Source organism: Lepidochelys kempii, chromosome 24, assembly GCF_965140285.1.
Source record: "Lepidochelys kempii isolate rLepKem1 chromosome 24, rLepKem1.hap1, whole genome shotgun sequence".
NCBI classification, from domain to species: Eukaryota; Metazoa; Chordata; order Testudines; family Cheloniidae; genus Lepidochelys; species Lepidochelys kempii.
The window spans coordinates 4,642,101-4,660,338 of NC_136403.1; the positions used below are offsets into that span (position 1 = coordinate 4,642,101).

General features: G+C 47.1%; 1 protein-coding gene across 9 annotated transcripts in view; it reads right to left on the reverse strand.

Annotated features, from left to right (window-relative positions):
- MEF2D (myocyte enhancer factor 2D) overlaps window positions 1-18,238 on the reverse strand; it is a 176,623-nt gene that overhangs the window by 77,981 nt on the left and 80,404 nt on the right. For all 9 annotated transcript variants that reach the window (XM_073323282.1, XM_073323281.1, XM_078850524.1 and 6 more), the window contains one exon: window positions 314-596. In XM_073323282.1, coding sequence (XP_073179383.1) covers window positions 314-367 — 54 coding nt within the window. In that variant the 5' untranslated portion in view covers window positions 368-596. The remainder of the gene's footprint in view (window positions 1-313; window positions 597-18,238) is intronic.

The window sequence follows — 18,238 nt, forward strand, 5'->3', positions numbered from 1 at the left end:
AAAACTCCCCAGGTGCAAAACCAGGTTGCCAAAGCGACTAGTGATTCTGGTTGCCCTGACTTGAGACACTTTAAAGGAAGATTTTTAGGGAGCAGATGCTCTGCACGGTCTGAAAAATCAGCCTCTTTAAGGCGTCTCAGCTTGGGCAGTCAAAATCGCTCATCACTTTGGAAAATGTAGGCCGTTATCCTCAGGTTACAGATAGGGAAACTGAGGCACAAATAAATGGGAGTTTGGTCTTTGAGCATCAATTGGGGTGGGGTGGAGGGGCAGAATCAGCCCTACAAAACGTATCAAATCAGGAATTACCGACCTGTCGATTTCGCTCATCCGTGATCCGCTGGATCTGGATCTTTTTCCTCCCCATCTTCTCCGGAAATCCTCACCGTACGGGGACGACTTTCTTGTTCAGGGGAAGGGGAAAAATAACCCTGTTTTAAAACGTTTTCATGAAAGAATTTTTTTGTTATGTAAAAGCTTTTAAAACCAAAACCAAAAAAACAAACAAAAATCCAGGTTGCTTTTTTCTCAGTTCATGTTATGCTGCCGTCTGGTTAATTCCAGGTGCTTTGGGCCTCCAGAGGCTGCTTGGAAACCTAGGGAAGAGACGAAAAAAAAAAAAGGAATTAAAACATTTTTCAAGCAAAGCCTTCTAATTATTATTATTTGTATTACTGTAGCCCCTAGGAGTTCAGTCACGAACCGGGACCCCATTGTGCTAGGGGTGGTATAAACAGAACAAAAAGACAGTCCCTGAGCCAAAGTATGGTAGCACCTAGAGGCCTCAGTAAGTATCCAGATGCCATTGTCCTAGGTGCTGCATAGACGCATAGTGAGACACCATCCCAGCCCCCAGGAGCTTGCAATCAAAATAAATTCACCAGCAAAATGACCACCAAAAAAAAGGACTCCAAGCAAAATTCCTAGCCTCAGGACAAACACAACTGCATTAAGATTATTTACATCGACTCTGGTAACAGAGAGCAGCTAATCTCTCTCTCTCTCTCTCTCTCTGTTTATACCATGCCCATCACCACTGTGTCTGAGTTCATGTCTACACAACAGACACTGCTAGGCTACCGTAGCACCCTACTGCAGATGCTTCCTACATCAACGGAAGGTGGATTTCCATTCCCGTAGTTAGCCCACCTCTCCAAGAGGCAATAGCTAGGTCAATGGAAGAATTTTTCTATCAGCCTTGTTGCACCTGGGGAGTTGGCGGGGGATGGACACTCGGCTTAACTACACTGCTCAGGGGGGTGGAAGGTCAATCTAGGCCTTGCCTAAATACTGCTTTAACTCTATACTATACTGCGTGTAGATGCAGCGATTCTGGTAGAAAGGTGCTGACGCTGATGCAGTCATTGCCATACAGGAAGGGGACTAGGCTATATTGGTGCAAGGCTCCTTTATACCAGTGTGAGTGAGTCTGTGCTCACGCCGGTACTGATATTATTATATCAGTTTTAAAAAAGAAATCACCCCTCGAACCCACAGTTATACCAGGACCAAACCCATGTCTAGAGCAGGTTCCAGACTGCCTAACTTAACCCAATCTGTTTGCCCAACCAAGGTATTTCTTATATCATTGTCTAAAAATCTAGGCAACGTGCCGACAAATGAAGACTTGGCATAAATTCACCTGCAGTGGTTCCTTGCATTTTAATTATTTATTGCATGCAAAGCCTAGGGGTCGGGACTGAGCCAGGGGCCTCACTGAGCCAGGTGCTGTACATACACATAGGGTTGACAACTTTCTAATTTCTGAAAACAGGACCCTCCTGCCCCGCCTCTCCCCCCGAGGCCCCGCCCCCTTCTCCACTTCTTCCCCTGAGGCCCCGCCCCCCCTGCTGGCTCCTATCCCCTCTCCCCCCATCACTCACTGCTCTCCCCCTCCCCCAGCTCGATTCTTTCCACTTCCCACTTCCCACTCCCCACCCCAGCTGGGCTCCCTCTGCTCCGGGGCTGGGATGGGAGCTGCAGTCTGACTCAGAGCCTGCTGCCTGCCTGCCCACAAGATGCAGGTAGTAGGCATCCCTGGCTGAGCTGGGGCTGATGAGGGTTAATGACCTTGCATCTCCACCACCTCTGCCTGTGTTAACTGGACTTTTTGTGTCCAGTCAGTAAATCTGACTGGACACTGCCAGGTCCCCTTTTTGACCGGACTTTCCAGTGGAAAACTGGACACCTGGCAACCCTACATACACAGAGTGAGCCACAATCCCTGCCCAAAAAAGTTTACAGTCTAACTAGACACGGCGACAACAGTGCAAGAGAGGGAGAACTTCTGGGGCTGAATCTTATTTACCCTAAGGCCCCTTTATACCACTCCAGCAACCACAGGACAGGGCAACTGTGCGGCCAATCTCTTGAAATGGAGTTTTTTGAATGACCCGTGATGCTGCTCATTTCAGACTCTGTCACATATCACTGTCGAGCGCCCAGTGACTCATTTCGACGGCGGGCTATCGGCTCTCCACCTGGCTGATGATGACGCTGTTAAATGACTGGGTCCATTGCACATGCGCTGATGACCAGCACAAAGGAGCCTTACAGCAAATGGAAATTTCACTGACACCAGGACATATTATACCCATTTTACAGGAGTGCAGAGCGATTCATGGCCAGCTTTCCATAAGACCTAAGGTCTCACTCAGGCACCAAATGGAGCAGCATAGAAGTGGAGAGTAGGCGCTAAGCCCTTTTGAAAATCTGTTCTTTATTAAGTGCCTAGCTGGGAGCTGAAGCACTTTCAAAAATACCCCGAAACACAGGCACTGAGCAACTCAAACCCTGGCTGCAGGTTGTGCAGCAAGTCTGGGATACAGCGGGGAAGTGAATCCAGGGTCATATCTTAGCCACAAGTTCCGCAGGCCTGTTGAGAGAGCAGAGAACCATCCAGGGCACAAACAGGAAGCATTTTTGTACACATGTGAGGATGGGGAAAGACGGCCATAATAAACCAGTGAATTTCTGTTCCTTTTTGACACTCTGGAAAAGCAGGAGGGGGAAGGCGGTTGTTTTTTGGTTTTTAAGACATAAGAAGTCAAGTGGCCGGTCATTAGCCTGGGTCATTTAAATTCTTTGCTGCTTTCTGAGTGACTCTTCAATTTTGCATTTTTAAATATCTGTACCTGAACAGCCAATAAACAAGCTGACATGGAAAGATATTTCTTAAGGGGTACTAGAGAGAAAATTTTAAAAAGAAGCCAAGACAGCCCTGGAGTTTTTCTGTTACTAACACCAGTTGGGTTTGGAGCGCTCTGATCAATCTGGTTTGACGTCTGTGTTTCTTTAAATCCTTCTGTTTAAGATTCTGTCCTCAGAAAAAGCAAGCACAGCAATATGGGGTGGGGGGCAGATGTGTTGTCATTCTTCACACATCACCAAGCAAGGGAATCCCGGCTTTAAGCGCAAAACTCAACTCATTCCCAATTACAAAACCATAACAATAGCTAGCTATTCCTCCTGCTCCAGGAAACCTGGGACCAAGTGTGCAGCGCTGCATGCAGTGAAGAGACAGGTATCAGCTGTGACAAGGAGAGGAAGGATTTTGGGAGGGTATGGGGGAAGCACTAGACTTTTTGGGTCCCAGCTCTGACAGAGACTCCTGAGTATGTCTCTATACTAAAGTCACGGGATGTGACTGCAGCTCGACAGACACACCTGTGCTATACAAACCCGCCTGGATCCCTGGGTAATTACTCTGTTGGTGAGGTCCCCTGAGTTGCCACCTGCCACGGCTCCATGGCTCTGCTCCTCGAGTGAGCTAAAGTTCGTTCAGGTATGTCTCCATGAGCTGCAATCACACCCCCAGGCTGCAATGTAGGCATACCCCGCAAGTCATTCTGGGCCTCAGTTCCTTGATCTGTATAAACGGGATAATTGCACTTCATTGGTTTATTCAGGCTTGTGATCCTGCCTTCGGTAGCACACAGGCAGAATGCTGCTGCAGGGAAGTCCGAGCATAAGGCGATTGGGGGCATTTTGATGTCCCCGATCTCACAATCTTTCCTGTGTTTATCCTCCCAAGACTCCCGTGAGGTAGGGCAATGCTTTCCTCTCCATTTTATAACGGGGAACTGAGACAGCCCAGTGACTTGACCAATGTGACACAGGAAGTTTGTGGAAGAGCAGGGACTTAAGCCCAGGTCTGTGGCTGCTGTTCTACCCACAGCCCACCCTGCCTCTCCTCTCCATGCTTACTACTAGCCCTCAGCACAGTAGTGAATTTCGCCTGCTAAATGGCCCTGGAAAGAGACCTGACCGGCAGAAATCTTTCCAGAGGTTGTTTCGAGGAGGCTGAAGTGACCCAGCAAGGCAAAGCACCAAGCTGCCTAGCATTACAAGCAGCCCCAACGAGACAGCATGTCTCAGCAGGGAGTGGGTCTAAGCTGCATGCAATAGGATTCCAAAGTTGGCAGCTCTTCATTTTTCAACTAAGCTGAGCTGTTCTTGCTCTCCGCATCAACCTTAAAAGCTCTTGGCAGCTTCTTTTTCAGCCCAAGCGTTAGCTCCCTGGCTGGGTTTTGAGCCCCGCACAGTTCCTTTCTGTGGACAGTAACAGCAGCAGGAGAACATTTTTCAAATTTCAACTTTCAAATTACAATTTTTCCTTGAAAACGTGACGTTTTGGTAGGGAAGATGGGGATGATATTTGTGCATCTGCTTTTCCCTCTGCTTCTTTTTACAGGGAGCAATAAAAACAGCAATAATAATATTACACTGTATTACAGCAGTGACTTGAGGGCCTGGATCAGAATCAGGACCCACGTGGTAGGTGCTGTACAGAGACAAATACAGTCCCCGCTCTTTCATCCCAAGATCTCCAAGGACTCCACCAATGCAATTTCAGCCTTACCACACAAAATGACAAAAGGAAGTACTATTTTTTCCCCCACACAAAGCATCATTAACCGGTGGAACTCATTGCCACAAGATAACAGTGAGGCCAAGCAACTTACCCACTGCTCTACTGTACCAAAACTATGAAGAGAACTTAGGAATGTTGATACCTAGGCCCCTGCTCTGACACTAGACCATACTCCCTCCCAGATCCAGAATACCCAGGACTCCAAGTCCCCCTGTCCTAATCACTAGTCTACACCCCCAAAAACCAAGCAATCCCAGCCTTCCCTGCCTCATAAGCTTGCCATGAAGTTTGCCAGTGTCCAATTTATTTCTTCTGCATCAGCTACTTTAATTCTGGGTACAAGGGTTGGTATCAAGGGTATATGGATATCTATAAATCACATTTGCTAATAATGCCATAAATAAATGGCACAGCAGCAGGAATTGGCTTCTTTGTCTGTCCTGTTGACCCAGGTATCAAAGCATACAAGGGGGAAGATTTCTTCTCCGAAACCCACTATTCATTTTCCATGAAAGAAGAACACTCGGAAGCCTAAGACACACGTATTCCCAGGAGGCCACAGACATACAAGCAACAAAAAGTTCCTTTTACCTCCCCAGTACCAAGGGTCTTTCCAAGGACAAGTTGCATTGAAATGACATTTACCAGCTGAACCCCGGTTTTCTTTCCTTCGTTACTGAAACGTGTGCACCTTTCCCTGTGCCGTTAATAAACAGCAGTGCAGCTGCAGTGCTCTGGCAATCGAAGAGCGGCAGCAAAAGGGAAGTGGGACCGATATGATCATGTGAGATGGGGGCCCGCTCTATATGATGATAAGATAGGACACACCATATGGGATCATTAAAAAAAAGAACTAGATACATTCATGGAGGATAGGTCCATCAATGGCTGTTAGCCAGGATGGGCAGGAGTGGTGTCCCTAGTCTCTGTTTGCCAAACAGGGGATGGATCACTTGATGATTCCCTGTTCTGTTCATTCCCTCTGGGGCACCTGGCATTGGCCACTGTCAGAAGACAGGACACTGGGTTGGATGGACCTTTGTTTTGACCCAGTAGGGCCATTCTTATGACCAGTAGCTCAGCATCCCACTTTCTGCCACACCAAGAGAAATCACTGGTCCACCAGTAGCTCACCTTCTGCAGTACCAAATCATACCATGAGGCTCTCTAGCCCCGTACCCCACTTCCTGCTCCACCAGATCAGGACAGTGGTCTAGCCAGCTAAGAAGAATGGTCTAGAATGGTGCTTTTCCACCTGTGGTCCGCAGACCTCCGGGGGTCCGCAGGCTATGTCTGAGATTTCCAATTTTCCATTCAAAATTTTTGAGGGGTCCACAAATGAAAAAAAAGCTTGAAAACCACTGGTCTAGAAGATAAAACTTTCAGCTAGACGGCTAGGAGATCTGTCCCATGAATTGGCCCATGAAGTGGAGCTGTTTGTGTGGTTTTTCCCCATTGAGATTAAACAAAGAGTTCAATTCTTTTTTTTTTCTCTTTTGGTCAAAACATGAAACATTCCTACTCCAAGGGTATTTGCTATTTAAAAAAAGGGTTTCAAAGGAAAATTTTCATTCAACTCAAGGTGGTATATTACTAGCGGTTTATATCACAACAGGAAGGATCCCGGTGCTGGAAATATACATAATGGGACCTCAGCTAGCATATATCAGCCTAGAAATTAGGCCTAGAAACTATCTGACCTAGTAATTAATGGGGGGAAGGGGGTGAGAGAAATCTGTAGTGATTACTCTATCATGGATACTTTATGTTGGTTCTTCCTTTGTTTTCTGGTTTCCTTCATCTGAAATACAAAGCATTCAGGCTGAGAGGGCTCTATGTTCTGCTCAAGGTGTATGAAATAACACAACATACTGCTGTACAAATCAGACCTTTGGTCCATTATCCCAGCATCCTGCCGCTAACAATGGCCAGCATCAGCTGCTTCAGAGGACGATACAAATAACCCGCTAATGTACAAATATGTAATAATCCGCTCCTGAGAGAAATTTCTTCCTACCCTAGGCATTTCTGCCCTGAAGCATCAATATTTACATCCCTTGTAAATGTTTGATCCTATCATATATAAGTGTGTATGTCTTTATTATCCATATAAATGTCTAATCCTATTTTGCATATGGCTACTGCAAGCCTAAATAATATCTACCAGCAGTGAGTTCCACAAGTTAATTATATGATGCATTAAAAATGTGCAAGTTGGCAACATTGCCTAGCCCTTTCTTTTCAAAACCAGGCAGTGATTTTAGGTGCCACCTTAAGCTGAATTTTCCAGAAGTGCTGAGTACCTGCAGCCCCGCAAAAGACAACCAGAGTTGAGGGTACCTAACACTTCTGAAAAGCAAGCCCCAATCACCTGATGATGGGTACATAAATGGCACCCATAACGGTCATATTTGGAGTTTTAGGCCTCAGGATCTAATTCTGCACCATTAGAGTCAACAGGAGCTCCCCACAGGTGTTCTGTTCCACGATTAGCAACAAGGTATTATCGAGGTCAAGAGTTCAGCAGAATTTAAAAAAAAAAAAAAAGGATACTGAAGTTATCAGAGTTACAGCAGAAGCAGTGGATGTTTAGTACATCTGAAAATCAAGTTATAAGTGACTTGCCCCAAGTCACACAAAGTAGCAGTGGCAGGGGTAGACAGCACTCCCCTTCGGGTGTCATAATTTAGGTCAGCTTCTTTAATCACTATACCATATTCTTTCCCAGAGATGGGTGTGGAACCCAGGAGTCCTGGATCCCAGTCCCCTGCTCTGACCATTAGACAACACTACCTCCCAACGTTGGAAGAAAACCTAGGAGTCCTGGCAACTAGCTCCTTCTTTTAACCATTAGACAACAGGCCTGCCTGACCTGGATGAACCAACCCTCTCCCCCGGCATCCTGACCGCCAGTCCTTTCCTCTAACCACTAAACAACGCTGTAGGGAAAAGACATTTTTGCACTGCTTCTGTGACCGTCACAATGGGGAAAAAAAGAATCAGTGACTTTTACAAAATGTTTCCTTTCCACCCCAAACAAACCAACAAACAAAAAATAGCCCAAGACAAATTCAGATCTTTGAGAGGGAGAAGAAAAGGATTCAGAAAAGCGAGGCGTTATTAAGATCCCCTTTGAGATTCGGCTGTCAATGAACAGAGCTGGGTTAACCCTGATACAAAGGGCATGACTTGCAAGGCAGTTGCTGCTCACAGTCCTTGCCTTTTCTTCCCTTTTTCAATAATGAGCAACACTGAGGCCCCCTGAGGCAGAAAAACGAGGCTCCCAAATCTGACAGGCCAATCAAGGCCCCACAGCCCCGGGACGCTAAACTTCTGCTGGGTTTCATCCTGCCTTCTCATATGCCGTGTTTGTCATAAGGCAGGGGAGAGAAACGGAGATCTGTCTAGGTGTGGAACTTGGAGCCGACTGTTCTAAACTCATAGCTTATATCGGAGCAGCCCTGAAGCCACAGTGTCCGGAGCCAAAGTCAGTCAGGATGCCTGGGTTCTATTCCCACCTTGAGGAAGGGAGTGTAGCCTAGTGGACCGGGCAGAGGACAGGAACCTGGAGCTTCCTCCAGAAAGGAAGCATAGGAAACCAGCTGCCATAGAGTCTTGGGGTACACCTCCACTCATAGGTGCAGAAACTAGGGGTGCTGGGGGTGTTGCCGCACTCCCTGGCTTCAAGTGGTTTCCATCATATCCAGGGTTTACAGTTTGGTTCAACGGCTCTCAGCACCCCCCTCTATACAAATTGTTCCAGCACCCCTGTCTACACTGCATTAAAAGCCCCACGGCATAGCTGACTTGGGTTCACAGGGCTACGAAATTGCAGTGTAGATATTCAGGCTCGGGCTAGAGCCCAGAATCTGAGACCCTGTGAAGGGGGAAGATCTCAGAGCCTGGACTCCAGCTTTGGTGTCTACCCCAGCTATTTTTAGCCCCATAGCCTGAGCCTGCTAATCCAGGCTCTGAGACTTGGTGCCAGGGTTTTTTATTGCTGTGTAGACATAGCCTTGGGGTCCATCCCCAGTTCTGGGAGGGACTGTAGACTAGCGATTAGAGCAGGTGGAAGGGGCATGCCAGAACATCGGCTTCTATTTGCAATTCTGGACAGGAACGTTGTCTAGCGGTTAGAACAGGGGGAAACTGACGTGCGTTTTCTTCCCAGGTCAGGGAGGGGGTGCAGTCAGAGCAGAAGCAAGGACTCATGATTTCTGGGTTGCAGAACTGACGCTGGGCACTATTCCTGCCTTCCTCAGGCAGTATTGTCTAGCAGTGAGCACAGAGCCTACGTCAGGACTCCTGAGTGCAGTTACTGATTGTGATACTGGCTGAGTGTATCATCCTGGGAGCAAGTCACTTACCATCTGATCTTCAGAGGTGCTGAGCATGCAACAGCTCCCATTAGCTAGCACTGGTTACATGACTGAAATGGAAAAGGTATCTAAGAGCCGAGTGGGCTTTTTCACCTGGGACGCAGACCCTAGGGCAGCAGCCCTTGATCAAAGTACAAACAAGGGACGAATGGTCAGGCAAAGAAAACACAGGAGACCTGTGGAAAGAACCACCCCATCCAGATCAATCCACATCAATGAAAAACCAGGAAAGGAGGAATTAACCTCACATGACAGATGTTAATTGTGTCATGCCAGCAGCCACTCAGATATCACTGCAGCCGATAAGGCACTGCCCTGAGAGTTAGAAGAGATGGGTTCCATATCCAGATTTGCCATGTAACCTTGGCTAAGTCACATGCCCCCTCTCTGCCTCAGTTTCCCCACCTACCAGTTGGCTATATTGACTGTAAGCTCTTTGGGGCGGGGACAGTCTCTCACTAGATGTCTGTGCAGCACCCACCCACTGCCTATAGTTTAAGGCCAGATGGGACCATTAGATCATCTAGTCCAGGGGGTCTCAACCTTTTGCTTTCTGAGCTCCCGCCCAACATGCTATAAAAATTTGACAGCCCAGCTGTTCCACAACAACGCTTTTCTGCATATAAAACCCAGGGCTGGTGTTATGGGGTACCAAGCTGGGCAATTGCCCAGGACCCCATACCACAGGGGCAACACAAAGCTAGGTTGCTCAGCCTTTGGCCCCGGGCTGCAGTCCCGCATGGTGGCACTTCGGCTTTCTGCCCTGGGCCCAAGCGAGTCTAATGCTGGCCCTGCTTGGCAGACCCCCTGAAACCTGCTCGCAGCCCCCCAGGGGACCCCAGACCCCTGGTTGAGAACCACTGATCTAGTCTGACCTACTGTGTATCACAGACCATTACGTTTCACCCATGTTCCCCTACATCAAGCCTAATCACTTGAGTTCAGCTATAGCATTTCAGTCCCTAGGAGACTAAATGGATGTGTGCCCCAGGCAGAGAACAGGAGAGACTGAGGTGTGCCAATGGCCCAGGCCCCTGCAAGGGAAGGGAATCAATTAGGTGAAGTGACCTTGCATGGAATCCACCTAGTACAAGGAGGCTTCTAGATGCTGCTCTAATGCAGTAAGAAGAACCTGAATAGAAAAGAAAGGAAGCCACTTGCAGGCAAACAGCTCCCAAAGCTGTGGTGGGCTTTATTTTGAGTTCAGCATGCAAGCAGAGGTGAAGATGTCAGTAAAGAATAATCCAGCCCTTGATAGACACGTTCTTAAAGATACTTGAAAATCCACCCATCTGCCTGGCTATTTCAAAGGGAGAGAGAGATAGCCTGACCTGCCCTCGCTTGCAGCGATGGCCAGTCGGTGCAGGGCAATGTGTGGGTGATCAGCTGGCCAAGAGAAGGGACAAGTCACCTGCATTAGTGAGGCTGCAGTTTGATTGATTTACACATACTTTAAAATCCACTGGTTCGTTCAAGTGGCTGGACCAGATGGCTGCTTAGACTAACCACAACAGGTGCTTTTGGCCAGTACTTGCATTCAAAGGAAATCTAGTGAGAGGTCCTTGCGCCCCGCACCTCATGCAGTCATCGACACCAGTGCCAAGTGGTGTGGAAACACTGCCTTCTACACCAGCGCAAATGACTACCCAAGACACAGGGCAATGAAGGCAACAGAAATAAAAGAATTGCTGAGAGAGCAGGGAGGCAGTAAGGTCTAATGGATAGGTCATGAGAGTAGGAGTTAGGAGAGCTGCATTCTGTTTCTGCCTTGGCCACTGGCCTGCTGGGTGACCTTGGGCCAGTCACTTACCCTGTCTGTGCCTCCACTTACCCATCTGTACAATAGGGATAACAATGCTGACCTTTCTCTGCAAGGGACCAATGAAAAATGACTATCAGAGAGGGAAGATTTATGACCTAACACACCACAGGACTATCCCCTCCTAACCCACTGGTTGATTTGTGCTGTCCTTCAACTGTAAATTCTCCAGAGCAGAAATCGCCTCCTCCTAGGTGGATGTAAAGTGCAGAAGATAATGGATCCCTGACCCTTGACTGCAGCCAATCGGTGCTACCCCAATACAAATAATATTTGATTAATAATAATGAATATTATTATTAAGTTGAGAGAGATCAGCTTTGTCCTGATACATAACTTTTGCCATTTCACGCTACACAAGCACATAGCTGTGTTATTCATTAATTGGTTTCATTTATATGAGCGTAGCACCTGGGAGCCCCAGTCACAGACCAGGACCCCATGGTGCTAGGCGCTGTACAAAAAGATGGTCCCCGCCCTAAAGTGCTTACAATCCAAGGATCTAGCCTTCATCCCAGTAGTATCCCAGATCCTCGCGATCATTAACAGATTTTCTTCCCTTCCCAACACCCCTGTGAGACACAAGCATTATTTCCATTTTATAGATGGGGAACAAAAGTACCGTTTATGCAACTATTATGTTTATTATGTAACTAGCCTAAGTCATAGAAGGAAATCTATGGCTGGAGCAGGAACTGGGCCCGGGTCTTTAGAGCCCCGCAAAGGAACTACCCCATACTGTCAGTAGGAATTATTTTGGGGAAGGTCTGTGGCGTGTGTTATCCAGTGGGTCAGACCAGGTGATCACAATGGGCCCTCCTGGCCTTGGAATCTAGGACCAGTCCTTCCTTAGCCTAACTCCAACCAGCCTGAATTTATCCCCGTTCCATTGCCGCCACCGTTTTTCTATCGCCTTTATCTCGCGGCTCTGAGCGCAGGGCACAAAGCGAGCCAGACACTCTTAAGACATGGCTACGGATGAGGTGGTCTCCATGGCAACCATCACCATGCCACAGCTCTTCGGCTTTTCTTCCCTCACTCGCCGGGTTTTTATGCCATTTGGTGCAAGCGGTGGCAAAGAAAGGCGCTGAGAATTGCCCCGGCAGGTTGACTGGCGAGCGCTCGCTTGTGTCAGGGACGCCAGCGGCTCTGCACTAGTCTGACTGCTTTTTCCAGACCGTCTCCAAAGATACGCAGCAACCGCTCGCCCATCGCTAGGCACGGCCCTGCCGTGCCAGAGCCCCAACCCAAACCATTTTTATTACCGTAGCGTTAGCGTGCTCAAGAGCGTGACAACCTACCTTGTAAAATGGGATTGTCCTACTGCAGATGGCAGTTGTGAAGTGCTCAAACACTACAGTGACGGTGGCTAGAGAAGTCAGAGATACAGAGGGGCAGTGACTCACCCAGGGCCACACAGCAAGTCAGTGGCAGAGCTGGAAGCAGGATCTGGCTCTCCTGAGTTCCATTCCAATCCTACTACACCACACCCCCATGGACTACAACTGGGACTGCAAATGGGTGGAGGGGCCTCTTTGTAAAGCACGTTGCAATCTCTAGCTGCCATGCCCTATAGAGGAGGTATGTGTTATTGATATGGCCCCCTGAGAATCTGGCAGTGTAAGGCAAAGGTCAGATCTGATCCAGACGTCCCGGATTCCACTCCAGGTTTTTGGTTCAGGCCTTGACTTCCCAGCCTGCACTTGAAATTTGTCTCCTGAGAGGCAGAATGGGCTTCCAGTTAAGGCACCAGGCTGGGATTCAGGAGATTTGGGTCCAATTCTTTGGTCTCCTGCAGACTCCTCATGTGACCTTGGGTAAAGCCATTCACCCTGTCTGCGTCTCATCACCCCACATGCAAGGTGGGAACAGCTGTTCTTTTCTTGGCTTTTTAGATTTGAACCTCTCTCACTGTGCGGTCCCTCTGCACCTCACGCAATGGGGCGCTGACTTCAGTTGAGACGTCTAGGTGCTACTGGACAACAATAATTGTACAGTTCAGAAGAGACCTATATAGCCAGCCCACCGGCTTGAGGGACCTGGGTCCTTTAAAGGGTGCCCAATACATAACCATCAACTCAGGAAGGTGATAGATCTCTGGTGGGTCCCTTCTGCAAGGCACACAGCAAAGCACTTGGGCTGTGGAACCCGTTAGAGAATGCAGGAAGCAGAGAACTCCAGAATCACTTCTCCCACCTCCTCGCTATTATACAAGAATGACTATCACAGCAATTAACAGACATGCCAATTAAATACAAGCAGGTGCTGGTTAACTCTGCACTGAGTAATTCATACCCGACTCCAGCTAAATTGCTTTAAATTGGAGAGACGGGCGAAGGAGCAGAGTTTGCAATTGGCAAAGCGCGGTGGGGAGGAAGGGGAATCATCTCTGCTGGGAAATATTTTTGCAAAAGCAGGGGTGCTTAGGAATCTGGGTCCACTTGATCCAATTCCCCCAGATTTAGGGAGCGGGCAATTCAGTGAGTGGGTTTGTATCTCATCCAAGTCTCTTACTACTGGACAATGGATTCTATGGGGAAAAGTATTTCCTTTCATCATTTTTGAATCTGCCACCTTTCAATTTCATTGAAAGTCCCCTTGCTCTTATGATACAAGACGCGGTGAATAGAAATTTCACATCCACTTTCTCTGGACCATTTATTATTCTGTACATCTCATCGCTTTCCAAACTAGAAGGCAAATAAAAAACTAAGTTTTATTTATCTTTTAAAAGCTCATTATTTTTAAGGCAAACTCATGATTTGATGGGGGGAGGGGAGTGACTTGATTTTTTTGAAAGTTTAGGGCTGACAACACTGGAACAATCCCTATCTTTGCAGTCTCTCTTCATGGGACCTTTTCCATGCTCCTAATCACTCTGGTCTCCAGGCTGTCCCTGAACCTCCTCTAATGCAAAAATACCCTCTCCAGAGGGGATGCTCAGAACCCCGCAGGAGGACAGTGAGCTCAAAGGCTCAACGTGAAATTGACTAGAAACTGCCCAGCCTTATTTCATTGTTCAAGGTCACTCAAATGTAACAAAGCGAACAATCCATAGAGAGTGAAATGTCACTTTGGGTTTTAAAACCCCTTTCCGTTTTAATCATCTCAATATTATTAGTAATACCGTGACATTTCTTGTTTTAAATAGTATTTTAATAGAACTGACCTGTAATCTTTTTTTTTTTCCCAAAAAGAAAACTTTAATATCTCAAATCAGTGAAAGAATTTGTGCAGACAACTGCATTTTTAAAAGGGTTCCTGGAAAACCTAGTCCTGATTCTCAGAGTAACTTGTTATTTCCAAGTGCCCAACTGAAGATGCTTTAAGGGGCTTGATTTTCAGGAAGTGGATTCTCAGCCCTTTCTGAAAGTCATGGCCCTTTCAGGTCTCTCAAGCTGAGCTCCTGGAAACTGAAGCAGTCAAAATGAGTCGGCTCCCTTGAAAATCTTAGCCTCAGTGTGTTTAGAAAGCCTTAAGTTTCAGATCCTGTGTTCCCCTGTCACAACAAGTATCAGTGGTTAAATCTGCCCTCTTTGCACCAGTTGCAGAGGGTGAGGTCCTCCTGACCTGATATAGCAGAAGCATAGACTCCTGAACTTAGAAAATGGAAGATAAGTAACTGGTTTTAAAATCATATGGATTCTCTTCTAATTTCTTTTCAGCCTTCTTCACTTTTTCTGGAACATATTCAGCAGCCTCTGCTTCAATGTAGCAATGGGGTCTAGTGGTTAGATCTGAGAATGGTGCACACACAGGGGTTCTAGTCCTAGGTCTGTGAAGGAATATGGTCTAGTAGTTAAGAGCGAGGGGAGTGGGAATCAGAACGCTTAGTTTTGCCACTACATCTCTCATCTGCAGAACATTTATCCACAAGGGCATGGAGAGTCTTAAAAAGGGAATGTTTGCAAAGCACACTGAGACCGGTCGATGGAAGGCAGCTCCAGGCGTGCAAAGTATTCAAAACAGAGATTTGGTCTTGCCGGTGTATTGTGCCACTGAGAGTCTCCCGACCTCCGACCCTCAAACCTGCTGTCCCAACTGCAACCCACGCAACGGAGCTGCGCAAAGTTGTAACCTGCCCAGAGCCCTTCTTTTGTCGTTCGTACCATGCCTAGGCATCAGGGGTATGGGGAGCAGGGCAGAGTGAGAGGTTAAGAGGGGCTCATAGATGAGAGACACGAATGATTAGAGGCCTGGAAAAATCTCTCCTACGAAAAGAGACTAAAAGAATTGGCACTGCTCATAGAGGAGATAAATGAGTGGGAACCTGATCAAGTTGATGAGATACTGAATGAAGGCAGATTGGGGGCCATGCCCTATAATGTCAGGGGCAAGGGATGGTCAACGAAAGCAGGATGTTTAAAGCTGATAAAGGGAAACATTTTGGTTTGGACAGCAACATGAAGAGCCAGAGGTACAATAGTCAGTATTTAAAAAGTAAACAAGACTTTTGCAAGAGAAAAATGCTCCTGCTTCCAGACAAAAGCCAACCTCTCATTAGGATTTGGAAAACGCTTTCCTTGGGGCAGGTGTCATAGGGCGTGGCTGCCCTAGAGTGCCCCCTGCTGGCTGAGCATGGCTCTGCAGGTGCTCCCTGCAGCAATTTCCCCTCACCCAGGGATTCACACTGCTCAGGCATCCAGCCGGGTCGCTCAGAGTTGGATCCCTTTCCAGAGGGAGGTCAAACAAAAGGTTCTTCTGTCCCCCTTTGAGCTCCTCTGCACTCATCCCTCTGGGCTCAGGTTCCAGTCCCTTTAGGGTTATCTTTCAGTCTCTCTGGAATAGAGCCTGGACTCCCAGGCTTCTTCTCCATATTCCCTTTGCACATTCTCAGGTCCCCTAAGGTACGTTTCAGTCTTCCCAGCTCTGGGATAGATCATTGACCTACAGACTATTTCCCTGGAGTCCTGCCGGACCCGACTTAAATGGGGCTTCTGTGGATGGCCTTGATTTCCTGCCATTCCTCCCCAAACTGCCTTCTCTGCCCCTTCTATGAGGCCCCGGGCGCTTAACAGGCTGCCACCTGTCACCAATTAGTTCCACCCCTTAGGCTGGAGGCAGCTGATTGACCAAGGCTGGCTAGCCCCAGGCCTCCTGGTCTTTAAGGGGCAGGCCACCCTAGATACGTCCGCACTGCAATTAGACACCCGCAGCTGGCTCAAAATCCCAGGGCTTGGACTGTTCCAAGCCAGCTGCGGGTTTTTAATGGCAGTGGAGGCATACCCCTGTTACAGCAGGTGATCCCTTCACTAAAGGGTGTCTTGCCCCAGCCTCTGAAGCAGCTGGTGCTGGCCATTGTCAGAGAGAGGATACTGAGATACCTGGAGCCCAAATCCAGGCTAACAATTCCTGTATTCTTCTGTTCCTAGATTTGAGTTGCTCAGTTCTTTCTTGCACAGAAATAAAGTGGGCTTAGAACTGGCAGCCGTAGCTCTAAAACCATGCCAAGAAAAAAATCCTTACAAGTAGATTTTCATTATATTTATACATCTGGCTAAGTTCCCATTGAAATCAACGAGACGTACTTGTATCCTGCTGCGGATTTGGGGTCTGATCTAAACCCCATTTAAGTCAACGCAGGAATCTTTCCCATGGAATTCAGCGGATTTTGGACGGTTGCCCTTAGAGCGCAGAATCTGTAAGATATTTACCTCCTCATCTCCTGAATGACTTGTGTCCACTGAGGACACATCAAATTAGAAAGCCCTAGAGTTCACAGATGCCCTGATTTTATAGGGACAGTCCTGATTTTGGGGGCTTTTTTTCTTGTATAGGCACCTATTACCCCCAACCCCCGTCCCGATTTTTTACACTTGCTATCTGGTCACCCTACTGGTTCATACAGTTTTTATGTAGCATCTCACTGTACAACAAGCACCTGGAAGGAATCGATCTAGGCAAGGGATCTCCCCAACATTCTCTGTGGTGAACACTGACAGCATGAAATCACGTCGTTTCATTGCACTACCTTTATCCTCCTTATCGTCTCATTTTACTCCCAGCTGCCCCCCCCCCCGCAATTATCATGAAAGCTTCCTGCTTCTCATGAACTTAAGAGGACAAGCTTCTGATCTCATGTGTGCTAGCGTAGAACTAGAGTAAATCCACTGACTCAGTTACGCTAAGGCCTGGTCTACACACTGATTTTTTACCGGTATAACTGCTGGTTAGGGGTGTGGTTTTTTACTGATACCATTATACCAGTACAGTGTGGACACAATGCTTTATCCTAACATAACTTAGTCCCTTTCCCATCTGAGAATGAACTACCCCAGGATAAACAGTTTTATACCACTATCATTGCATCCGCAATAAGGAGGGTTATACCACTTTAATTCTCCCGGTATAATTCAAAGGGTCCAACTTTTGGGAGTAGACCAGACTGCTCAGCCAGCGTAAAGGGCCTTAAAATGGGCCAAAATGCACTGTCAAAAGACCTAAGTGACTTGCCCAAGGAAATCTGTGGTAGAACCAAGATCAAACCCAGATCTCTTGGGTCCCATGGCAATGTTGAACCAAAAGACTGGCCATCACTACTCCAGATATAGGTTAGATTTCCATTTTCTACAAAATACATATTTAGCTATAATAACCTCTTGAACTTGGCTATTTAACCACAGTTCTTGCCTTCCTGTTTCCTTTTCATAGAGGGCTATGCATGCCTTCTGTGACTCAGTTATTGTTTCTTACTTATCCGCCACACTGAGTCTAAGGATTGTACTTTCCTCACTGGCTTAAGATTCTTGTTGACTAGCTTCCTTTAAAAAAAAAAAATGAATAATCCTCCTTTCTAAAATTTAGTGTCAGAGTGTCAATTTTTGGTACCTTTCTTCCCCCTCCAAAGGATATTGAACTGAATCACATTGTGGTAACTCAACGACAGTTAACTTATTGAACCAAATCCTGGGCGATTCTTGTAGCTTTTTTTTTCTTCTTCACATATTCTAGCTTTAGCTGTTCTAAGAAGCCATCATTTAATGATCTCACAGGCTGGACATTACTGGTCTAAATATCTCAAAAGAAAAGCGGGTCATAAATATGGCAATTATTTTTCATGCAAAATTTAGGGGAGGGGAATCATTCCCTCCCCCCCAAAATTTCCTATGAAGATTTTTCACTTTATTAATGAAAATCTGAAAACTTTTTTTAAAAATACAAGTATTT